The 26,718-nt window shown below is 41.0% G+C and overlaps 1 protein-coding gene across 1 annotated transcript in view; it reads right to left on the reverse strand.

Moving 5' to 3' along the window:
• Positions 1 to 18,523: 18,523 nt before the first annotated feature.
• Positions 18,524 to 26,718, reverse strand: part of RAB5B (RAB5B, member RAS oncogene family) — a 41,911-nt gene continuing 33,716 nt past the window's right edge. Inside the window, exon 6 of the mRNA XM_063426830.1 lies at positions 18,524 to 20,832. Coding sequence (XP_063282900.1) covers positions 20,717 to 20,832 — 116 coding nt within the window. The 3' untranslated portion in view covers positions 18,524 to 20,716. The remainder of the gene's footprint in view (positions 20,833 to 26,718) is intronic.

Raw genomic sequence — 26,718 nt, forward strand, 5'->3', positions numbered from 1 at the left:
GGGCCAGTTGAGAGATACTAGGTCTGAGGATCATGAGCTGACTAGTACTCGGGTACAGTCAAGGTTGTGTGATAACTAGTCGGTGAGAACATGGAGGCAGTTACTGTTAAAACAATGCTAAACAGTGACGGTAATGCACTTAGTAAACACAAAATAGGAAAATAAAACAAGAAAACATTGATGCTGAGGAACGAGAGAAAGACATCAGAGAAGCCTGGCAAGCAACAATCAGTCCAGCACAGCGGTTAGGTATCTATGCGGACAGACCATCTCTGGCTCGGTCGTCTTGTTGGCGTTCAGGTCGACATCGCGTTCAGGGTCGTTCTTGGAGTAAAGTCCGCAATGTTTGCAGGGTTTATGTGGAGCAGAGTCCCGCTTGCTCGTTCTGAGGGGTTGTAAGACTGAGTGAATGCAGGTGTGCTTCTAGTTCTTGTAGGCTCCGTGCCTTGTAGGTATTCCCTTCATGTGTGAAGAGTAGTGCTCGTGGAGTGCCCCATCGGTATGGTATGTTCTTCGTGCGGAGGTGTTGAAGCTGCAGCTGCAGTGATTTCCTCCAGGATAGGGTACTTTTCGTCACGTCTGGAAAGACTAGGAGCGTGGCTCCTTCAAAGGTTAGGGGGGTTCTCCCTCTTATTGCGGCTGAGAAGGTGTTCTTGTCCTGGAGGTTTTGGAAGCGGAGGATGAGATCCGCTGGTGTTGCTTGTGGTACCTGTGCAGGCTTGGGGAGCCGGAACATCCCGTCTAGCTTTATGGCTTTGGCCTGTTTGGGCATCATCAAAGCTTCAAACAGGCATCTGATGAAGTGGGGTAAGTCCTTGAGGCCTACGGTCTCCGGTATGCCTCTGACTTTTAAATTGTATCTTCGTCTTTGGTCTTCAAGTGAGTTTACACGGTTTTTCGTGGCTAGTTGCCTGTTTTGGAGGTCTGCCAATGATTGCTCCACCATTGTGATTCGGGTGTCATGGACACTAGAGGTGGCTTCAAGTTATGTGGCTTTGGTCATTACGCTTTCTATGGCGGTTTTGTAGTAGGCCCTGTCTGCAGCCAGGTCTTTTCGCAGGTCCGCAAACATGGCTTTAAGCAGGTCCGCCGTCACCGGTTCCCCGACTTGCAGGGGCTTGACTGCCCTTTTCTGCGGTGGGTCATAGGAGGCTCCCTCCTCGAGATCTATTTAGGCCTCATCGCATGAGCACGATAACTCATCCCTGAGTGCCATCTTGGCCCATGCGGCCTGCTGTGAGTTCCTTAGCAGTTCCCCAATATCTTTGCTGATCGGGCACTTGTCGGCTCGGAGCTTTTTAGTTTTTCTGCCCATCGTCTGCCTTTGGGTTGCGTGCGTGGTACGGGGTCAGTTTTGGCTGAAAATGCCTATTTTAACACGGTTTCAGCAAAGTAGGGCTCAGAGAGTTCCGTCCGCTCCGGTCCTCAGTTGGCTCCGCACCCCCATAATACTTTTTTACACATCCAGTGCAACTAATTAAAAAGAACTCAAAATAGATGCATAAATCTTTCCTAATTGGTAAATGTCTAATATGTTTAGGATCTGAATTTAATTTTTCATAGTTAGTACAAACCCTATACTAACCACACCCTTTCCCCCTAACTCTAACTATATGCCTATCTTTATCTTACCCTTAACTTAAACCGTAACCACTAGAGCGATTTGTGTTTGTACTAGGAGTTTATTTACAAGCAGTTTGAGCAATAGCCAAGTATTCCCCACCACCTAAACCCAGTGGTGGATCCAGCAGGAAAGGAGGGGGGCTCCAATGCAAATGCTCCCCCAAGCTCTCTGGCTTATTTTATTTTTTTACATTTTCATTGAGCCAAAATATACAGTGCGGCCCTGAGTTATGGAGCTGCCCAATCAGGAGCTGTGATGGGTGCACACTTGGCTTTCCTGTCCCCTCTTTATTAGGACTGTACCGCGTCCCTGCCATAAGTAAATGCAATAAGCTTATGCAGTAGGTAAGGAGTCTGAAAACTATGGTAGTGGTCCCATAAGGAAAGTGCATTACCAATTGGGACTGATAGGGGGCCTGGTTAAAAAAATAAAAAAATTAAAGTGGTGGCGAGAATGGAACAAGACTGCTGAAAAAGAGGACTAAAAGCAAAAGGTTTTGCAATCGTATACCTTTTACCAGCCAGACAGAGGCCCATGGAATGGGACGGAATCATACCCAGCTTTTGCAGAAGCCAGCTGAGTATTTTGCCATTCATTCAGTGGTTGAGAGCATCGACTGAGCACTGTCAACCAATGAATGAAAGCCTGAACACAGAACAGTAGCCATCCTGGAGCTCTTGTTGTGGGGTAGCCTAAGTATATTATCTATATGTGCAGTGTTTCATAGTTCAAAACAATGACGTGGTCTAGGTTCTTGGAAAAGTCCTTTAATGGCATAGGAAAGGACCCCAAAGGCCAGAATGAGAGTCTCTTGATTGTAGCGTCTCTACAAGGTATGAGAGAGGTCTGCTTGCAGCTGCAGGCCAGCACACGAAATACTGCATTGATTCTCCTGGAAACTTTTAAGCTACTTTTCTTGTTTAATCTATTATTATTTTTTAGTGAATTCTCTATAATATCACAGATTCAAACTTTAAGTCCTACAGTACTAGCCAGACCTAAAAGTTACTTGCCACACAATACTAGTATTTTCATGACACTCACCAGGGTTGAATTGTCAATGGCCAGTGGGGGAAAAGAACATTTGAGCTATATAATGCATTAGAAAATAGCAGGTCACATTTACCCCCATAGTTTCTATTTAAGGGAAGGCAATCAGTCAATGTAAATCAGAAACTCATAGATTGAGGAAACTGGATATACTTGTCACTAAGGAAACCTCATTAAATAAGAGGTTTGCCAAGTTAAATCACAGAATTAATTCACACAAACAGTGAAGGATGCACACACCCATTGATTATTAAACTCTGTTTGTAAAAACAGCTGGTCAAGGCACACACTTTAAAAAGACAGAATGCATGTCAGAATATTTAACTCCTTCTGCCAATCAATGCTCCTAGTGCTCACCGAGGACTCCAAGCACTCCACTAGACACCATCAGCACCGCAGACCCCACAAACCACCGCAGCTTGGTTGGGGATCTCGCCGTCCTTCACCCACCCTGGACCCAAGACTAGTATCCAGCTTCCAGTGGGTAAACCTCTCCTGCTCCAAAGAGTATAGAAGGAACTGCTCTTATAAGAGCTAGCGATTATAATTATAGGGAGTATAAGGAGTATAGAAATCCCCAGAGTGAATATAGCTGTCCCCTCCACACATGAGACAAGGCTCTATGTTGAGGGTGAAGAGGAACTGATTTTAATGGTGCCACACTTGGCCTTATATGACAATCCCCATGCAAGGGGTACGCCCACATGGACCTTGTGGGGAACTGAGTTACAATATTCACAGCCCAATAAGAACAGTATTCAAATGCACGACACTCCCACACAAAGCATTCAATCCCTGCCCTCTGCCTGGGAGATAATGGAGTCAGATACTGTATTAACCTAAATATCTCCTGGCAGAAAAAAAAACACTTTTCTATAAATTCCCCAAAGTACCCCAAAACACATGATATCTGCACAAATGTTACATCCTCTGATAGCCCTGATCTTGGTGACCAACATATCCCAAAATTACCCAGGTCAGTTCAGGGGTTCGGGAATTCTATGGAAGTCACTTAATTGATCGACCACAGGCATGGTCCCATGCAGGGCCGGCCTTAGGGGGGTGCGAGCTGTGCGGCCGCACAGGGCGCATTGGAACAGGGGGCGCCTTGTGGCCGACACAGCTCGCACATGGCCGGTGTCAGGGGAGCTAAAACAGGTACCCGGGTGAAGGACAAATTATTCTCCACCCGGGTCTATTTAAAAAAAATAATCGCGGTAGAGGGGCGGGACTTACCGAGGGGCGGGGCTTATCACGAGGCGGAGGCGGGGCTAATACCTCCAGAAGAGGGAAGGAGTCCCTGCTTCCCCATCAGCCAACTGCACCCACTGGAAAGAGGTAAGTGTGTGTGTGTGACTGTTTGCCTGACTGTCTGTGTGTGACTGTCTGTCTGTGTGACTGCCTGCCTGTGTGTGTGACTGCCTGTGTGACTTTCTGTATATGTGTGACTGTCTGTGTGTGTCGCTGTAGCTGTGCCATTGTGTGTGCCTGTGCCTGTATGTGTGACTGCCTTTAACTGAGTGTGTGTGTGTACACATGCCTGTAACAGAATGGCATCTGTCAAGGCCGCACTTTGACTGACAGATGCTCACTCATTGACAGATGCACACTCTCATGTACACTGACAAACAATGACATACACACACACACTGACAGATGCACACTCTCACTGACAGATGCACGTCCCCACTGACCGACACATACACACACATTCACTTACAGACACACACACACATTCACTTAGACATACACACTCACAGACACACAGACATTTCCACTAACACTCACAAACTAATATTTATTTTATTTTATTTTAAATCCACCCAGCCTCCCTGGGAGAGCTGGAGTGGATTTCTTATCTGCAGTCCAGTGTGGCTGCTGGGCGGGCAGGCAGGGGGCGCACAAGCTGAGTAGGCGGCGCACAAGCTGAGTAGGCGGCGCTTAGTGATGCCGGGAGCTGGACTGACGTCATATTCCAGCTCCCGGCTTCATTAAGCGGCGCGGAGGGAGCTAAGCAGGAAGAGCTCAGGTGAGTATGCTCCTTCGCTGTCTTCTGCGAGCCTCAGGGGGGCTCAAAGGTGGCCAGCCAGCCAGCTCTTGAGCCCTCCAGGACGCGAGGCAAGCAAGGGATCTGCCTGGGCATTTGGGGCGGCTTTTTTTGCCGCCCCCTGCAAAATGTTGCCCAAGGCAGATGCCTTGTTTGCCTCGCGATACACACGTCCCTGGTGCCTGTGTGTGTTACTGTATTCAGGCAACTTGGTGGGGGGTGGGGGCTGGGGTGCCGTGAAGATTTTTCGCACAGGGCGCCTAATTGCCTAAGGCTGGCCCTGGTCCCATGCCCAAAACAGCTCCAGAGAATCAGGGCTTGCGGTCGGTCTAGTTCGGTAGTTTGAAAATGAACAAACTACCGAACAGAGTCAATAGTCTTCCCCTGGAGCTTGTTCCCCTCATCCAGACGAATGATCTCACCGAACAGTGCCCTTCTAAGTTGAATCAAATCGAACGCAGGCGATGATGGCAGTCCAGTGGTGTTTGGGAGTTTCTGTATCAGATTTTAGTTCCTTGAGATTCATGCCCAAACACCGCTGCCTGCCTTCATGCGAACAAGATGGCCATCACCTCGTGGTTGTCCATAGGAATTGTAGCCACCCAGACGAACAATTAGAACGCTGCGGTGAGAAGTGTTCCAAGTTGTTAATAGCTGTTAACAAGCACTAGGGTGATCTCTGGTTCGTGCGGTTGTTCGGTAATTCGAAATGCAGCTTCGAAAGCTCGAAGTGTGGCCATACAAGTCCAAAAAGGCACACACAATGTTTTTAATCAGGGTTTAACACAGGGGCCATAGTCACAGGGTAGGAGGCTGGCAAGCAGGCCCCTCCAAAAACCAGTGGCTAGGTTATTTTCGCCAAAGAGCGCTATATGGTTTTAAAGCCATACCTTTGCAAAGTCTGGAATGTCAGACGTTCATTTTAATATAAACGGCTATTTTTATATCAATAGGAGGGTGCACATAAGCCAATTCCTTGAGAAAGGCTAATAGGCCTAAACGTTGGATATTGTGCTGCTCTGGGCTAGGGCACATTAAAGGCAAAATACAAATTAGTATGTGAGCGCTCCAAAAATAAAATATAATAAAATTGTGACCACTAAAGCACTGTACCTCAATTAATATATCAATAAAAATAAAATAGGGTAGGTAGCATTAATAATCTTGCCATGTGTCAAAAGTATAAAACATATTTATTAGACATAGACACAATGTGAAATAATGGGCATTATTCTAGGGCGAAAGGGAATCACAGCACCACGACGGACCCTGCGGGGTGGCCTGCCTCTGCCTGTCATTTTTTGGGGGGGGATTAGTGGTACTATGCGTGCAAGCTACTGTGCGACCAGATATGAGTGGCGCTGTGCAGTGGCAGAGGTTGGCAGAGTACACGCTGTAGGCCTGACACACCCGCTTGAAGACAACTAACTGCTATTCAATCTAAAACAGTGAAAAAAAAATTTTTGTTTTTAAATCAACGCTATTGTGACACCAGATATGAGTGGCAATGTGCACTTGCAGAGGTTGGCAGAGTACACACTGAAGGCCTGACACCCGCTTTAAGGACTCTGACTGCTATTCGCTTACAGTGAAAAACTTTTTTTCTTTTTAAAGGCACGCTATAGAGACACCAGATATGAGTGGCAAAGTACACTGGCAGAGTACACGCTGAAGGCCTGACACCCAGACGCTTGCAGACAATTAACTGCTATTCAATCTATTGCAGTGAAATTTTTTTTTTTTTTTTTTAAATGCAAGCTTAAGCTATTGTGACACCGGCGAACAGTTCGGTACATCACTACTCACTGGCTGCTCACTTTGGGCAGGGTTGGCAACTGGCAAGCGTCAAAGAGTCACTGTTAATGCAAATGCATATTACACAAAATAAAAAGACGGGAAAAGGAAATATAAAAAAAGTGTCTGCCTCATTGTTCAAACTGGCATCCTAATCACAAGCTTTGTTTGGCCTAGAGGCAAATAGATCTCTACATAAATGTGTTCAGTAATTTTTCTGCATACTTCTCTTTCTGGGGCACAACTTGAACTTCGCTTATTTAAAGGGACACTATAGTGTTAGCAATACTAACAAGTACTTATTATAGTGAAAAGGAAGTGTTTACATGAGGATGCTTGAATGGAGCTATTATACTCACCAGAACAAATTCAATAAGCTGTGGTTGTTCTGGTGACTAGTGTCCCTTTAAGTGGATGTTTAGGTAACTGGCCCCCCCCTGTAGTGGCAAGGTGTTTAATTCACCTTTTCTCCTTTACCGTGCTGGTCTTGCCACGGCTGGTCCCGCCTTCACGACAGATCATCAGTCCTGATGACCTCAGCCAATCCAATGCTCTCCCATTGAAAAGCATTGGAAGGTTACTGTGCCAATCACCATCTAACTCATAGAGATGCATTGCATCACAGATTCTATATGGGGAGCGTTCAGCACCTTCATGCAGAGTGTGGAGATGCTGAACAATGTGCAGCACGGACATAGGAAGCACCTCTGCTGGCCATCTGAGTGACTACCACTAGAGGTGTTACTAGGCAGCAATGTAAATACTGCATTTTCTCTGAAAATACAGTGTTTACATTGAAAAGCCCGCAGAGACAGGGTATACACACCAGAACTAGTACATTAAGATGTAGTCACTGGTGACTATAGTGTCCCTTTAACATATATATGTTTTATCATTAGCCCCACAGTCAGTCCCTACAGCTAACCACACTGCTATACATTGTAACAGTTAATGTGTTTGATTCACTTAGTGGGGTCAGACCCATTAAATCAGATTCGATTTCTCACAAAGAATGGGCACATGCACGTCAATTTCATTCAGCATAATCCATTGGATGGTTAGGGTCTTTATCATGCAAGTAATGCATGGATACCAATATATCCATGGAGGGGATAAAATAGTAACCCCAACTTTAAAATACATTTAAAGTAACAAACTCACATTTGCAGATGGCGCCACAAAGGTGAGACTAGATGGAAACGTCAAAGGATAGGATACCTAATCACACTAATGTACACAATATGTGCACCATCTGTTACCAGTATCAACAAAAAGAGTACACGGCAAACCTTAAGCATGGTAAACCATTGCTAGTCAAAGCAGCTGTCACCTTAAGGGGTCCTTGTATATTTTGCAAAGAAAACAAATATTAGCTTTTAATTGCATTGGAAACTCCAAGACAGGGTTAGAGTGTGATTTTATCTATATATACGATTCCAAAACGATTTTGTGGAGACAGCCATTTTAATGCCCAAACACACACGTATAAACATGTGTAAGGTGCACAAAATAACTAATTAAAGCAATGGGTTAAACTGGCACTCAAAGCAGCTTAACCAGCACAACTGGTTGGAGCTAAAATATTCACCAATTTCCTGACAAATTATGTAGGAGTGGATTAAAAAAAAAAACCAAAAAAAAAACCAATGGGCTTTCTCCTAGAGTGATGGCCGGTGGCACGCAGAGCCCTCTCTGTGGGCACCCGACATCGGTCAGTAGCAATGCAGAGTAGGCGACTACTCTGCTTTCGTGTCGGGAGGACCGAGAGGCAGGGGGAGGGATCTGCGAGGCAGCTCTCCTGTCCTCCCGCGAGCAATCTGTGTGGAGTGTTGCCGCGCATTCCCATGGCAACGCTCCACACAGAATTGTGCGGGAGGACAGGAGAGCTGCAGCCAGGCACATACTTACCACCTCCAGGGCCTTCTGTGTGTCCCCCTCCTTCACGAAAGGTAAGAAGAAGGGAGGAGGGAAAAAGATTTTATGATATATTTTTTTATGTATCTTTACAGATAAGCTCAATATTGTAATATTGCAATGTAGTGGTGGCAGCATATAAAAACATCCGAGCAGCAATTTTGTTTTTCTACAGCCAAAGTGTAGCTGAAGTCTGAGACAGTAATTGTTAAATTGTAACTATAATGCTGTTACAACATAACATTTAACTTATCACTTTACAGCCATTGCTCACTGTCAGGTCCAAGCCCAGATGATTCAGTGAGTTGAACACAGTTCAGTTACGGTACTTATTTCAAATATATACTCACATCTGTATGAGCAAAAAAAAAAATGAAAAAAGATAGGTGGTGGGGGATAAATTGCTACAGGCTGAAAGTCTCTTAACGGAATCCTAAGGGGAAGTTACTCCATAAAGTGAATTAATCTGCCCACCCCTCCACTGGTCACAAAGTCTTAAAGGGACCCTGTAGTCACTATAACCATGACATCTCTTTCAAATATAGTGCCTGGAGTCTCCTGGAACTGTACCTCCATTCAGTGTTAAACCATTCTAGAGCAGTTTAACATTAAATAAGAGTCCCTGCCCACCCCAACCCAGCCCCTTCTGGAGGTGTGGCTAAGTCAGAAATCATATGCTACTTTATAGTCATACCCATTCATACCGTTGGTTGGAGCTCCGATAGGCTAAAAGCAGTCAGCTGACACTCTCAGCCAATCACAACTGCTAATTTCTGCACAGCTGAATACTTCCTCATTAGCCAAAGCAGCACATATGGGATGGGCTGATGGGCTCTCATTTAGTATTAAAACATAAAAACATTAAAAACTGTTTGATGCTGAATGAAATGAGAGAACCAACGGACTCTAGACACTATAACCAGTTTAGTAAAATGAAGCAGACACAAAGACTTCAGAGTACTTTTATTAATATAATTATCACACATCTATGAGTCAAGACTTCCCTCCTCCTCACCAACCCAAAACAACCACCTGCATGAGTAACATCTAGTAAACACCCATCACACCATGCCCAACAAGGTGAAAAAAAACAGAAAAAATAAATAAATGTTACAAATAGTTAGTGCTAGAACCGAATAACCACAAGTCAAGGATTTATAAGCAAAGGGGGCTCTGCCATTGGAAGTGGTCACATCATAGCTGGAGGAATCACCCAGCTGAAATCAAAACAGAATGTAGTTATTACGGCATTGTTATGGCAAGATCGCTTCCTCTAATCATTACACCATTAGGTATAGAGAATGCATTGTTAAATTTCACATATATCTTCTCTCTGAACTGGATTTTCTTCTTTAACAGGGTTATTCACTAAAGTGAGAATTCAAAGTGAATTTCAAATTCAAGACAAATATAGCAAAACTGGAAAAATTCCCTAAGTCAGCTATGCTACTAGTTTGGCTACCTTAGCCTTAAATTGAAAGATTTTGAATATTCATTAGTGAACAACCCGGTATAACTGCAGTAACCCATGAGATACTATTGAAGACTTCAGTGAGAATTCTTAAACAGACTGACCCTGTGCTGAAGGAAAAAGCTAGTTGGCCCATATATATCAAGCGTGATTAATGAGACGTTGACTTCTGGTGGTGTCTGCCCGTGCGTTCGGAAATTGGGATGACCGGCCCCTATACACAGCTGATCTGTAAGTCTATTTTGATTGTTGGTCTTATTTAAGCACTGTTTTGTATCATTTGTTTGTTGCTTGCTGTCCTGATGAAAGTTTCCAAGCAGAACTGAAACGTTGACGATTGGAGTAAATAAGACGTTTTTTTTCTACAAATCCTGGGAGTGCTGATTATCTTTGGGATATATATATATATATATATATATATATATATATATATATGTGTCGGTAGTGGCGTACAAAGGGAAGGGGGGGGGGAGAGGGCAGACCACCACAGGCCCAGGGATGTGCAAGCTGTCCGACCGCACAGGTTGCCATTGCAGCTGAGGTGCCGGGCAGCCAACACAGCTCACACATGCAGGGACAGGCATCCAATTGCTTCAAAACGGGCTGCACAGATGGAAAGTGGGGGCAAAGCTAAACCGGCAGCAGGGGAGGAGCTTAACACTTCCCCCACCCATTGCAGTTAATGCTGCACATCGAGGGGAAGCAAGAAGTACTTGCTTCCCCAACTAACACAGGATCCGCCCTGGGTGCCAAATGCTCTGGGTACACCCCTGTATGTTGGTACATAGATCCGTAGATGTAGCAAGTGTTTTCAAACTGGGATGTCTACACCCTGTTCCAAATTATAGGATTGAGGTCAGGGGAGGATGGAGGCCACACCATGACTTTCTCTCCTTTTATCCCCATAGCAGCCATTGATGCAGAGGCATTCTTTGCAGCATGATATGGTGCATTGTCATGCATGAAGATTATTTTATTACAGAAAGCCTAGTTTTTCCTTCTGTACCTGGGAAGAAAGTGGTCAGTCCGAAATTCCACATACTTTGCAGAGGTCATCTTTACACCTTCGGGGACCCTAAAGGGGCCAACCAGCTCTCTTACCATGATTCCGGACCAAAACATGACTCCACCGTGTTGCTGACGTTGCAGCCTTGTTGAAACAGGGTGGCCGTCCACCAACCTTCCACTACTCCATCCATCCATCTGGACCATCCAGGGTTGCACGGCACTCATCAGTAAACAGGACTGTTTGAAAATTAGTCTTCATGTATTTTTCTGCACAATGCAGCCTTTTCTGCTTGTGAGCATTGGTTAGTAGTGGCTAAATAGAAGGTTTATGCACAGTTGCAAGACTCTGGAGGACTCTACACCTTGATGTCCGTGGGACTCCAGAGGCACCAGCAGCTTCAAATATCTGTTTGCTGCTATGTAATGGTATTTTAGCAGCTGCTCTCTTGATCATATGCATGGATCTGGCAGAAATCTTCCTCAATGTGCCTTTATGTGCACAAGCCCCTCTGTGCTCTGAATCAACCACAAATCTCTTAATATGATCACGCTTACGTTTTCATGAAATATCTAATGTTGTTATACCTCATCTAAGGCATTGAACTATTTCATTCTTTTCGGCGGCAGAGAGATCCTTTTTCTTCCCCATATTGCATGAAAATGGTGCTCTGCTTAATAATATGGAACACCCTCCTTTAGTAGTTTTTCCTTAAATTGGGTTCACCTGGCAATCTAATTATCACAGGTGTCCAAAAACTTTTCAGTGATTATAAGAGCCCTGAGACACAATACCATCCATGAGTTAAACTGAAAAACAAAATATTTAATCTTTGTGACACTTAAATAGAATTTGCATAATAATTTGGAACAGGGTGTATATGTAAACAAGAGTGTGCATTGAGTTTTACATATATGAATTATTACCTTTGTATGTCAGTTGTATGTCTAAGCTGCCAGAGGGCCAGGTAATTGTCCCTAAGAAGGCCACTGGGAGAAGGTAGATAAGGTGCTAGTTGATCTTATAGGACCCAACTATGATGCCAGTGTGCCAACCTGCAGCTCAAAAACACAGCGTGCAAATAGACATCAAGCCTTGCAATGACAGGAAAGAACCATGGGTAGTGTGTTTTTTTTTTTTTAAACAATTATGCCTAAATCTAGTAGCAAATGCTGCTACTGGTTAAGTCACATAAAAACATGTACAGTTGTAATCAGAATTATTCAACCTTCGTTGAAAATCAGGTCTATAGTCAAAAAATTCTGACTTTTCTGTTTGCAAAGAACAAATCAAACAAAAGCAATTGACTTCTGGTGACTATAGTGTCCCTTTAATGCACATGTGGAAATATACAAGAAAACAAAACATTATGTGACATGGCTGTGGCGGAACCTACCGCCAATTTAGTCTGTTTTGCCCCATTTTGTATGTTTTCCCCTTTTCTATTCGGAAGTTATTGTATACAAACCTTCTCCATTCATCTCCCGAATGAGGACCACCCCGTACCCCATTAGAACGTTCACACCAGCAACTTAAGTGCAAAACTGCAAGGGAAGTAATTAATGAAAGCTTCCCCGGATGGCCGCCATTTCGTATAACCGAATGCATGTGGTCGACAAAAGAATGGTGGCCATTTGGTCTCCCGAACGTGGGCAGCGGCACTTGGGCAACGAGTGCCTGGAATTCTTTTCAGTTAGGCACTTGCACTAACCCCGGTAAAGATTAGACTGCTGCCCATTCTACTTCCCGACCAACTATGCGAACGACGTTCAGGAGATATGAACTACCGAAAAGGGGAAGCATTCGTACCCTGAAATTAAGAGAACATGTTGCACAGTGTTCGCAAAGGAACCCCTGAACAGAGAGTCAAAACTTTACCTCATTGGCATTCCCGTTTCACCAAACCGATCTGAGTGATATTTGAATAGGTTATACACTCAGATCAGGACTATATGGGGATAACTTTTGTGGAGTTCCTGGTTATGGTGGGGGCACTTTTGGGGTACTCTATTTTGTGTAGATTTTCTGTACCAGATAGATAATTTAATTATGGGTTTTTCCTCAAGCAATTCAGGCACAAAGGATCCTGGGAACGAAAACCCTGTATTTTTTGATCGGAGGCCCAATGTAGGGGTCTATGCATATAAGTCATGTGTGGTCCAAAATAAATCAGCTGACTCCCAGAACTATGTTTCGTCTGGTTACTGGGGGAATACATGTCTGCTTGTTTTAATGGTTCCAGTCTGGCTGAGAGAAGGAATTAGTGGAGGTAACTAGTCGGGTTACCTGTGGTCCACTACAATGGCATAAGAGCAAGGTGTACTCACTTCACGGATCTATGGACTCACACGTGGGTTATGTTGATTCTGAGAACTTGTTACACCCAAGTCCGGGACAAATGGGTTACAAACTATTTCTTTCAATTCATCAGAGACAAAGGATTGGCTGCATTGTGAATCCCACTGGGGTATTACAAATTGGGATATGGACGTGGATTTATGATGACTGCATGAATGTCTATTTATGGGGTGCAGGAGGAGAAAACAGAGCCACTGTCTAGAGGACTGCGCTTCATTTTCTAGGGACCATAGAACCCTTGTATACAAAGGCATTCTTTTTTTCAGGCAAATTTTACTTCTTAATCGACTGTAGTGTAATGGGTTGGGGGAGGGGTTAGCCATAAGTTTTATAACATTCACAATGCGGATAGTAAATGTGTTTTTTTTTTTTGTATGATGACAAAGATGCAGTATTGCAATGCAGAGACAAAGCCTTAGAACCTAGATATGATCGCATGTTTCCCTTCACTGTATAGTTTCATAACCGGGCATTCACTCCACAGATGTAACCAAATGCTTGGGGGCTAAGCAACAATGCCACCATTTTTCATCTGTTGCCTTAAAAAGGTTATGGCATGCAATAAAAGCTTGCACACTGTAGTCTGTTGGAGAGGATACATGTTAAATTCAAGCAATCACAATTTCCCCATGGTGGTTTACCTATTCAAAAGCCATACAGGGTGTGGAGTACTTTCCACTCACTATCCAGCAATAAATGCCATGTTAAGAATAGAAAAAAAAAGTATCTGGATATGGCAATAGATGCGTTGGGGAAAGACAAGGTATAATTGCCAAAATTAAGTAGGGTTTAATAAAGGGGTACACGCAAGGTCATCCATATGATATGAAGTATGTGATTAACATGTAAACTTTCAAACGCAGTACATATATCAACTCCAACATGGTTGTTAGGGAGATTATGGGCTTGGGAATCAGAGATTGTTATAATTGTCTAAGTCAGATTTTGGTAGTCGCCTGCCCCACCATTTATATCGAATCACCATTATTTGTAAAAAAGTAAACTATGCAGGAAAAGCAACTGGTATGGTGTGAAATAATATACAGCAAATGAGCCAAAAGGCTGCTGCCTACCTTTTATTATTGCACTTTGTATTAAGAGGTCTGATGTGTGCCAAACAACACCTTCAGCCAATGGCACAAGTAAAGATGGGATGCTTAAAGGAACACTATAGTCACCTAAATTACTTTAGCTAAATAAAGCTGTTTTAGTGTATAGATCATTCCCCTGCAATTTCACTGCTCAATTCACTGTCATTTAGGAGTTAAATCACTTTGTTTCTGTTTATGCAGCCCTAGCCACACCTCCCCTGGCTATGATTGACAGAGCCTGCATTGCATGAAAACAAAAACTGGTTTCACTTTCATACAGATGTAATTTACCTTAAATAATTGTATCTCAATCTCTAAATTGAACTTTAATCACATACAGGAGGCTCTTGCAGGGCCTAGCAAGCTATTAACATAGCAGGGGATAAGAAAATCTTAATTAAACAGAACTTGCAATAAAGAAAGCCTAAATAGGGCTCTCTTTACAGGAAGTGTTTATGGAAGGCTGTGCAAGTCACGTGCAGGGAGGTGTGACTAGGGCTCATAAACAAAGGGATTTAGTTCCTAAATGGCAGAGGATTGAGCAGTGAGGCTGCAGAGGCATGTTCTATACACCAAAACTGCTCTATTAAGCTAAAGTTGTTCAGGTGACTATAGTGTCCCTTTAAGCAAAATTCTGACATTCAAACCTGCCTCATATTCTCCTCTCCCCACCCCCCCTCACAACAGGTCTCCCTACATCACCATATTTTGTTAATCATGTACACAAAGTAAATCCCTCTTTCAAATATTAGCCAACAGAAGTGGAATTTATATGGCTTGCAGTTTATTTATTTATTTTAGGAGTTATTAGCTAGGATTGACCACATGATTGCTGTATTATGGATAATGGACTTATGCCTTTGCGGTTGTCCTAGCTGTCTTCATGTCAGTATTATGAGCAGGCTAGACACCTCAAAATTAAAGACAGATATCTATGAGTAAGGCATTTTTCTAACCTAGAATGCATAAAGCTGCTTTTTGGCTTCTCTCCCTTAAATCGTCTATATTACATAATAAACTGCACACTTTAATTGGACTCATTTCAGAATACTTTATATTTGCCAGGTTTACCTCTTTTCGGCCTTCTCTCTTCCCAGTGATCTCCTTTGAATTTTTGTTCCAGCTCACATTTCTCAAGGTGCCCAGCCAGGGCGTATTAAAGGGCCATTGAACATTGTTTTTTTTTTAAACCAGCAAAAAACCCAAAAATATACAAACAAAAATAAAACAAAAACATAGAAAAGTAGGTTAAAGGGACACTATAGTAACCAGAACAACTACAGATTAATGTAGTTGTTCTGGTGAGTATAATATTTCCCTTCAGGTATTTTCATGCAAACACTGCCTTTTCAAGCTCTGCATGGAGACGCTGACTTTTCCTCATAGAGATGCATTGATTCAATGCATTCTCTATGAGGAGGTCCTGATTGGCCAAAACGGCATTTGGCCTCGCCCCCGTGCTGATTTTAGCTAATCCAATGCTTTCCCTTTTTTTTCCATTTAACAAAAAAATACAGATTAGAAGAATCTGCAGTCAGACAACAGGTCCTATTATTTCCTAGTTTGTTTACTTTAGTGAAGCTAAACTCAAGAGGCAAACTATTTCTCAGAGCAACTGCCTTGCAAAGACTTCTAATTGAGCTGCATTTGGAAGTCTGTGATTGGGCAGCCACAGAATGTCTGGGCTGTTAGAAGGGGAGGGTTTGCAAAGGCTTCAGATATGTGATCTGCAGCTTTTGCAAGCTGTTAGATAAACCCTTAATGGAAAAATGCATAATAAAATGGTATATCTATTACCTATTATTAGGGTATATCTACTATACAGTGATATTTAATTATGCAATGGAGTGTCCCTTTAAGAATGATAAAGTTAAAATAATTGTTGTAAGCAGGTTAACCATCACTGGTACAGCTAAAAAAAAAAAAAAATGTTATACCCTACAAAATGGCATGTAACATTAATGATTTTTATATAGCTGCCTGATAAATACTTGATCTAACAGGTGAAAACAATGGTAATATGAAACATATTTAAACCAAAATTAAAGGTAGTTTGTATTATGTTTTAAGAAAAGATACAACACACATTAAGAAGGTAAGTTCATTTAATATACACACACAGTCTTTTTGTTTTTACTTACATTAAATACACTGGTAAATCAGGGGTAGAAGTCCATTCTGATTATGACTTAAGTTAGATTGTGTTTGTTTCTTAAAACAAAGAGAACTAAAAAGCACATTAAAAGTAGGAGCATTCTAAATTGAATAATTGCAATGTACCAACGTGGTCCAGATTCCAGCCATATACAAAAAAAGAAAGAAAGAAAAAGAAGGATGAAGAAAGCAGCTTTTCCATTCCCTCTCAAAGATAGAGTAGTGACAGTATTGCAATGCGCAGTCACCCAAATGTGCCTTTACCAAATAGTCGTTTATAGGACAATGCATACACAATGGACCAACACCAGTGATTCGGAGTCTCAGATCATCTCATAAACCACAGCAGTGAACCCCTTTTGAAAGTAAAGTGATGGACATTTATGGAGCCATCATTAAATTTTTTTCCCCTAAAGAATATATAATGTCATTCAATTCAAACCACTAGGTGCACATGCTGGATATCTGCAAAATAAAAAAAAAACTTCAGTTTGTGTACATGATGTCTAACTGCACAAACAAGAAACAGGTATTTGCCTAGCAAAAAAAAAAAAAAAAAAAACCCACAAAACAAAAACCCAAACACTTGCACCCACCTGTTCAGTAATCAGAAATACCCATACAGAACTGGAGACAATTCTGGCACTACTGAGATAGTCTCCCCCATCCTCCCTTCTTGTTTAGAAAAAAACATAATGAACCCCCACCTCCCAATATAAAATGGAAAAAAGCAAAACAATTTACTATTTTGTTAGCTTGTTTGTGCAGGGCCCTCTTCACCTACAGTTCCAGTATGTCAGTCATGTTTTGTTAGAATTTATTTTTTGTCTTGTTTATCTACTGTACAGAGCTGCGAAATATGTTTGCGCTATATAAAGAATTGGAATTGCAGGTCGAGTCCTACAGTTTTAATGCAGTATGTTGCAATACTAGAATAGGAGAAAATGATGATGTTCTAAGTAAACCGTAAGGAGTTAACTCAGACATGATTAATGTAAAGCCTGAATTGAAATCTTGTAACTTCTGTGCATTAGAGCATGCAAAATATTCCAGTGTAGAACATGATATACCCCGTTGTTATTGGTTAACAAACTTCTTTCAACAAGGACTGATGTGCAGGTATACGAAGGAACTTTTCAGTGCAATATAAATATACTGACATGTATATGTGAAGATGCAAAGAGGTTCGTGTGTGAAATTCAGCACTGCACTTTGTAACTGCACATTTTTCACAAAAATGTTGTCTAGTATCTATATACTTTCTTCAAAGTGGAGCACTGGAATATGCAGCTTTCCAATCTGTGAACAGCACAGTTATAATCCACAACTAGAGAGCCAGGAGTTTTACAGCAAAACATATACAGTCAAGAGAAACCAGCTGGCTGAGAAGCAGAAGCCCAAGCGTGACAACTGAAGTATTCCATTCTCTCTCATTAATAAAGTAGCACATTATGTATATCTAACACAAAGTGTTTCTCTGCCCACGCAGCCCCCCCTGTCCGTGAAAGGTTAAAATATACCCTTTTCATTCACTTACCAGAATACAATGCTGAAGTCCATCAGTAGTGGGTGGCGCTTGTCCTCCGCCAACGTCAGTATGCGCATTAGGCCACCCCCATATAAAAGCTTTGAATCAATGCTTTCCTATGGGGTTTTGCTTGACGCTAGATATTCTCATGCAGATATAAGGGGGACAGGGACATTGCACCCAGACCACTTCAATGAGATGAAATGGTATGGGTTCTTACAGTGACCCCTAATGAAAATCCTATTAATGGGACAATGAAACAAACGTTGAAACAAAGTTGCCCCTTTCTCTTGTGAACGTCAAATTCACCATAATCCCGGTCAACTCCACACAATATCTGAAGTGACCAGAGGTGAAGTACTCTGTTGATGAGATTTACATTAACAGCCCACATGCCACAGGATGTCAAGAATCATTAATGTCATTCTATTGTCCCTATGAAGGTGTTTAAGTAGATATGAGAGAAGGCGAATTAGAAAGGGAAGCTACCTGGGTACATTTTATTTTATGATATTTTGGACTTTCCTATATAAAAAATGTTTTTAAATACCAGGACATGTTCACAACTCTCCAGTCCAGCTTTGGAAGGAAGGCACAAGTCAAGATTAATCTCACAATCCAGAAAGCCACCAATAATTTGAACACTTATTTCACACTCACACAAACCCATACACGCAGAAGGCACATACCTGCCATGCCACTTAGTGTACAGAATAAAGAGTATCTCAAGCCTTAGATTGGGTACATTGTGGCCCAGTAACGGCTCCTTCTGTTTAGGAGAACAACCTTTAAAAATTTGTAAACAGTCAGGGCAAGAGACATGGATGTTGTGAACAATCTTAAAAGTATGGAAAAGAAGCGGAGATAGAATCAGTGGAATGCCGATGAGCCCTAATGAAATGGAGTGACATTGATCAGCTCCTCATTGCAGCAAACTAGAGAGCTAACTGGACAATCTTAATACCATTGGTTAAGGAAACAAACCTTAAAGAAACGTATTCAAGGCAACCTTTCAACCATTTGTAAACTAAAGTGCATACTGCTCAAGGCAGTTCTTCCAATATGCAATACTTAATCACACACAGGTTTAACGGGGGGCAAGAAATAAAAAAAAAATGCAATGTAAAAAAACCAGGACTGAAAAGAAAGCTACATATATTTTGCTGATTTTTTTTACCATGGGCACTGAAGAAAGATTATCTTGTATCTTAGACGACATGTATATATGGTCAGCTCACAACCTTTCACACAGGTTATTTGGATTAGGGTTATATCAAAATTCTTCACACAAACACCAGCCACTACATTTACTTTCTGAATCAGTGTAACAGCATCACCAAGCCAATTCTTAATGTTCATGTCAACCCAAGGAACCCCTAAGCTCCTTTTAGGACTAACTCAAAATACAAGTTAATACTATGTTAACCCATAATTAGTTTTATCAGCCTTCTAATTATGAACTGTATGAATAACTCTACCCTATTCACTTCAATGGCATCACATGACTGCTATTTTACACATAAATAAACCAGTGGCATTAGTCAACGATTAGCACAGACAATATGTGTTCATGTTCTCCAGTAAAGACAGACATTGTTCTATAAATTCCCCTGATAAAAACACCCAAATTACCTGCCTTTTAAAAGTGGTAGAACACAAATTTGGAGTGAAACTTAAATTACAAAAGAAATAAAAGCCTAGGCAGTTCACACCAGCTAGTAAATATCTATGTGTACAATACTGTTGGTACAAGTGACTTACAAATTGCCTTGTGAACACATCTGTTTTAGACTACACACTTTTAAAGCCAGAAAAGGGTTCCATATGATAACCATTTCACCAAAGACGGAAGCAAGGGTGTTCCAAACCTGTACGTAAAAAAGGAATCAGAAACCTGCTTGTTAACAAAGACCTCAAACGTGAATGAGTAAAGCAAAGATGCTTGTACTCTCCTAAACAAGCTAGAAGGACAAAACCGACTGGAGTTCTTTTGCTTAAAATAATAGATAAACCATCATTTATGCAACCACTCTTCATGGTTTTCAGTCATGTGTGCAAAGGGTCAAAGTGGATGGATTATTTACCATCCACAACGGTCAAAGTGCAGGCACACAAATAAAAGACATTTGGTAGCTTTGTAGCAAGAAACAAAAAAAAAAAAAGTTTACAAGTGGTAAATTCTGTTTTGTGTAGGCGCCATTGAAGTTTGAAGGCCTGCAAATGGGATACATAAAGCCGAAACTATAAGAAATGAAAAGATCAATAATAAAGTCACTATGTAGCTATATTACAAAGTATTTAGAGTTTGTTTGCAAGATTTGCTCTATTGAAAAGGCATAGTTCCTGCGCATTTCTTTGCTGTGCCACCAAGAATAGTTTGAGTGTGTTTGTGGGAAGTGTAAAGAAAACCCCAAAAAACAAAGAAAATAGAACACACAAAAAGTAGAGTTAACAAGGAGCTTTTCCAGGGCTGAGACGGTGTAGGGCTGGGGGTTTCAAGCTGGTTCGTTTGTTTCCATGTGTGCTGTTACCCGGTGGAGTAGTTGTGCGAAGGGAAAGGTCCTGGCGGAGGAGTGCTGGAAGGTTATTAAGTTGTATTTCTGGAGGACAGATGGACAGATGCAGGAATAGAGGTTATAATCGTATGTTGGCTCCCCCTTCACTCTCTGTCTTCCACTCTTAGTTGCTGCAACACTGGCTCTTATTTTGTTGCGACTGCTCATGAAGATCTACTCCTCGGTTCCGACCTGTAGCCCCACTGGTGTTCTGGGGCTCATTTTTTGGCAACTTCTTAGCTGTTTAAACATAAAACCAGATATATATAGATTAGCTCCAAGAACAACTACAGACAATGTAAGTATATTTTATAGCAATTACAAAATATATAGTAATGATCATAGGTCTTCTAGCCATTTGTTTACGATATAAACTTGAACTATATGCCCTATGTGCAGACATCTAAAGCATGCTAATGGAACTCTACACCATAGTATGTAGCACTTGAGGATGCATGTTGTCATTAAGTATCTTGCCACTTACCAGGGTACTCCAAGTACCAGCTAATGGTGCAATTGGTGTTAAGACATTACTTGTCTTCACAAATGTTTCCAGAATTACACTATGTGAATGCAATCAAACGCAAAACTGGGGGATCATGCATAACTACTGGAACCAAAAGAGCCAGAGCAAGAATAACAATAAAAAAAAAAAAAATTACATATAATACATATAATACATACACATATATATATATATATATATATATAATACATATAATACATATAATACATACATATATATATATATATATATATATAATACATATAATACATATAATACATACATATATATATATATATATATATATATATATATATATATATATATATATATATATATATATATATATATATATATATATATATATATATATATATATATATACACACACACACACACACACACTAAAGGGAACTGGGAAGATGAACAATGAATGTCTGTTTTATAAAATGCCACAGACTATATCTTCCCTCTGACAGAGAGAAAGTAATTTAAAAAAATTCTCACATTTTCAGAATCCTTTTGGGGGTGAAGCCCAACTGGCAACCAGACAGGACATCTCCTCAGCTCGGGCATAAGCATTGTCAAACTGATGGGAACATCCACATACAAATACATTTTTGAAATAAACATCTTGGTATTTGCAATGAAGATAAACGATCCAGCCTTACTACTACTGGGAAACTTGTCTGAGGTGACTGGTACCCCTTTTATGATTTTCTGTGCACAGAAATAACACACAGCAAGTTGGGCCTAGAAGTCACAGTATCTCCTAGCAGCAACAGCCCATCTCTACTTGCTGACCATGGTGAATCACAGAAAAGCCAGTAAAAGCGAAGCACTGCATACTATTTTTCTAATGCAGAACATCTTAAGCTGTCCAACTGCTTCAAACACATTCTGAGCACCTGTCCTAGATATAAAGTTCTTGGGAGAGTGACTAAGGGCTTGGGTATTTAGCTATACAGCCAAGTATTTGGCTGATGTGACCTCCAACAACCAATTACTATCACCCCCTGCTAACTACTGCGGTTTATTACTATGGCACCATTGTCCAGAACAGATCTCATTAGGAGATAGAGAGACAGACACTTTGCAGTCAAGAACATCATATTGTAGAGAATTCTTAAGCCACGGCTATAAATCTACTTTGGTCCACCAGATCAACATAAAGATCTAAACATGAGACAAACATTACCTTCAAAAAGCATGCACCACCTTTTTCAAAAGCCACAGACCATGCATAAGAAGACCCTATATGTAAGACACTCCAGCATATGGAAGGGAATGTCTCCAGTGTAAGGAAGCCCATAGGCAGTTTCTAGGATTTTTTCTTTGGGAAGCTTTCTTCTCTCTTCATTTTGGGACTTTATTTCTCCTCTGACTTGCTTTTACTATCCCAATCTTTTCCGCTTTCTAACCCTTCTGCACTTTCACTTTGCATTATGTCAATTATTCATGCTTGATACAGTAGCATAACTGCCAATCTTGCCTAATAATCACCTTACAGGACAGTGGTAGGCAGGCAATAGAGCAGGCTGACCAGGGTACACTGCAAGGGGCATATCTGCCCAAAGAGGGTTGCCAGCTTACTGACAGCCTGCCTCCTAACGCCATACCAGGCAGTGAGCACTGCTGAAGCACCGTGCATGTCAGACAGATTTCAAAAAAGTAGGACAGGTCACCAGAACCCATTTTTGCAAGTACAAAACCCCAAAATGCAGGACTGTCCCTGCAAAATCTGAACTGTTGACAACTATGTAGTAGATTTATTTATTTGTTGCGACATCTGAATCATATATAAAAAAAAAATAAAAAAAGCATGTTTTCCAAGTCCTCATTGGCATTCACTCAATAAATCCTTCCAGGGGACAGGCACCACAGTCCAGGAGATAGCAATTCTAAGGTCTTAATCCATCATGAGAACATATGTGCCTATCTGAACAATTAGATTTAAGTTTGGCTTATTGAAGACATTGCTCCTTTCATCTTATCTTCTCCCTACCCAGTTTTCTTTTACATCCTTCCTAGACTTCTGCTTCCCCATAATTTCCCTTCTCATATCGGATGTGCCATCTAAAATTGTTTGTAATAAGTGGCAGGTACAATGCAAATGATATGTGCCATGTGTTGAAATGTGATTCTAATAGTGGCTTTTTCTCACAGCAGGTTTCAGTCTGCAGTTTAATGCATTGTTGTATATGTATGTACTTTACATAAAATCCTGTTGTATGTATGTATATGTATAATAAAAATTTGAAATGTTTTTTGAATTATTACTGTTCAATGCTAAACTGGTACAGCCTGCAATGCTGCTGAAAGATCATATTCCCCAGGTCACAGCCACAATTCTCTTAACTAAGCTAATTAAACCAATTAGAAAATTAACCTTAAGGATCGTATGAGGAAAAGGTGAATGACATTTAGTTCAAGTTCACAGCAACATTAAACTATCAACTTTCCATATCATAAAAAGACCTTAGGGAAATAATGTTACAATAAAGAGGTTAATTGCTAGAGATAGCAGCCTGTGTATTATTCAGGGCTGAACCTGCTGTAAGGTATGACGTGGATTTGAATATTATGCAGATTAACAGTTTAAAACACAGTGTGCATTTCCAGTGTAAGGAAGCCAAATGGGCATTTTTCTTTGGGGATCTCTCTGCCCTCCTGATTTTTGGACTTTATTTCTCTTCTGACTTGTATGTACGATCTATCCCTTCTGAAAATGCCTGTTAACCACCCTTAGGGGACACAGACTCACCTATGTTCCAGTTCAGCTGCCAAGTTCTCCTTGCAGACCAATATTCCTTCGCTGATGTCCCTTCATTTTGCTGGAGGAGATATGTCAGGGATGGGGGCTGAAGGTAGGACATGGGCAGCATGCCGAAGGGCAGGCTATTGGACAACTGTCACCAGCAGCCTGCTGAAGACAGATGTTTAAAGGGATACTATAGTCACCAGAACTACAGGTTGTTGAATTTGTTCTGGTGAGTAGAATCATTACCTTCAGGCTTTTTGTTGTAAACACTGTCTTTTCAGAGAAAATGCAGTGTTTACATTACAGCCTAGTGCTAACTTCACTGGCCACTCCTCAGATGGCTGCAAGAGATCCTTCCTGGGTCATGGCTGCCTAAAATGCATCCAAACATTCAGTGTCTCCTCCCTCTGCATGCAGACACTGAACTTTCCTCATAGAGATTAATTGATTCAATTCATCTCTATGAGGAGATGCTGATTGGCCAGGGCTGTGTTTGAATCATGCTGGCACTGCCCCTGATCTGCCTCCTGGTCAGTCTCAGCCAATCCTATAGGGAAGCACTGCGATAGGATCAGGCAACCACTTCTGATGAGGTCAGCAGACTGCTTGCTGGTCTGAGGCAGACAGGACAGAACCAGCAGCTTCAGGCTTGAATACAAGTAAGATTTTGCTATATTTAGGGAGGCATGAGGGGACCAGGGGGGCTAGATGGTGGTTTTAACACTATAGGGTCAGGAATACATGTTTGTGTTCCTGACCCTATAGTGTTCCTTTAATATGCACATAATTCGCATTGGCCATCTGGAATAGTGAGGTAGCTAATGTCGGTCCAATGACTGAGGTGAAGTCATAGTGAAACACTGCAAATCAGTTAAGTGGTCATGGAGTAACCCATTAAAAAAAAACAAAACAAAACATACACCCATATACAAATACAGAACATACATTATAGCTGTTGTCTACTGAATTTTGTAAGGTTTGCAATACAAAGATAATGTGAATTTCACCCAAGTTACAATGTGATTTTCTTTTCTTAGCTATGAATATGAAACCAAGGAGAAAATTAACCTTAAGAGTGGGTTGAGGAAAAGGTGAATGACATTTAGTTCAAGTGCTCAGCAAGATTAAATTGTCAACAGTGCTTTCCATATCTAAAGGAACTTCAGGGAATCAATGTTGTTACTATAATGAGGTTAATTGCCAGAGATAGCATGTGCATTATTATTCAGGACTGAACTGTCTGGAAGGTAAGATAATGAATATCATGCGGAGTAACACTTCTTTTAAACATGAGAGAATGTGGATGTATCCTTTACAAATTTTCCCAGAATTGCATATACACCAACACTACACACATTTGACGCACACAGACTTTATAAAAGAAACTGGCTGAAAGGGGCAGTCTAGGAACCATAACAACTACAAGTCGATAAAGTGGCATTAGGCTGTGGGAAATATCCCCCAAGTGCTTGATCAAACTGTTTAAGTGATTTGCCCAAAACAGAGGGTATGCCAAGCACCTGTATCTGGCCCCAACTTGACAGAGTTGTTAATGCAAAGTTCCTTTCTATTTTGGAAATACTCATTTAATCCTCATCTTTATGCCATTCATTATAGGTGAGGTCAGTTAATTCCTAACGGCAACAAAACCTTTATATAAGCATGTAGTGGTTATAGTGCCAAGACTGCCAAGTTTCAAAAGAAACAGATTTCAGCAGGTCTTTTTATGCCGGGAGAGATGTTGGCATGTGCTGTGTAATCTTACAAATCATACCATAAAGCAAAGTCCTGTAACTTTTTTTTTTTTATTACTTTTCACACCTGAAAGATATTTAGAAATATCCTGATACAACAATCACTCTTTTTTTATCTTTTCCATCAATAGATAAGGATTTTGGACAGTTCTCTGACAAGCGGTTATTTACACGCACCCCATTTTACACATACTTCCACACTATTATTTGTAAAAAAAAATAAAAAAGCACGAGATTACATTAATTTAATCTACATAGAGAACGATTATAAACTTTTCTTCTATCCTAATCTTATGAATTATAAGCGCGCCTTCCAACCAAAAAAATGGGGAGTGCCTAACACACCAATGATTGAATTAGTAATTTTTTTGATCACCAACCGCCATGTTGATTTGCTAGCCTCTGAAGTCACTTTAGTCCTCCAGGTCACCCTTTCTGCCGTCTTCTCTTCCATATGTGTTCATTGCTATGCTTACCTCTCTTACATACTCTACTCCTATTTTTTATAACACTTGTTTCATATTCTCTACAATCCTTTCCCACAGTTATCCCCACCCCTTCATGAGCTCCATCATGTTCCTTCTTACTCTATCCCCACCTCTTATGAATTCTCTCTCTGACTTTGCATTTCCTAACCCCACATTACCGGGACAGATCACAACAGATTTCAACTATTTAACACTTTACACTATGTTCAGAATTTTTGGACCTGGATAAGTCCATAGAGAAATTAGAGCACATATTTGTGAAATGTAATATTTTGGACAGATTTTTCACACCAAGTGCAACACAATTGTAATGCAATCTTTGTAAGTTCAGTAAACTGCATTGCTGGTAGCAGCACAATGCACTATTACACCTACACATTTGTTTTTCTCCAACAACACAAGTGTGCAACACCTATTATTCTGAATTGAGTGAAAAGTGTAACGCTATGCACATTTAAGAAACATATGTTTTAGATTATGTAGGCATATTTAGACAGCAATAAAGATTTTATTATTGCTTCAATCAATGATGCAATAGGTTAAAAATAAAGCTTTAATTTCATTTTAAACACAGAAGTCACAAGCACCCCTTAATTTTCTATAATGTCATTATTATGA

The sequence above is a fragment of the Pelobates fuscus genome, chromosome 1, assembly GCF_036172605.1.
Source record: "Pelobates fuscus isolate aPelFus1 chromosome 1, aPelFus1.pri, whole genome shotgun sequence".
Classification (NCBI taxonomy): Eukaryota; Metazoa; Chordata; class Amphibia; order Anura; family Pelobatidae; genus Pelobates; species Pelobates fuscus.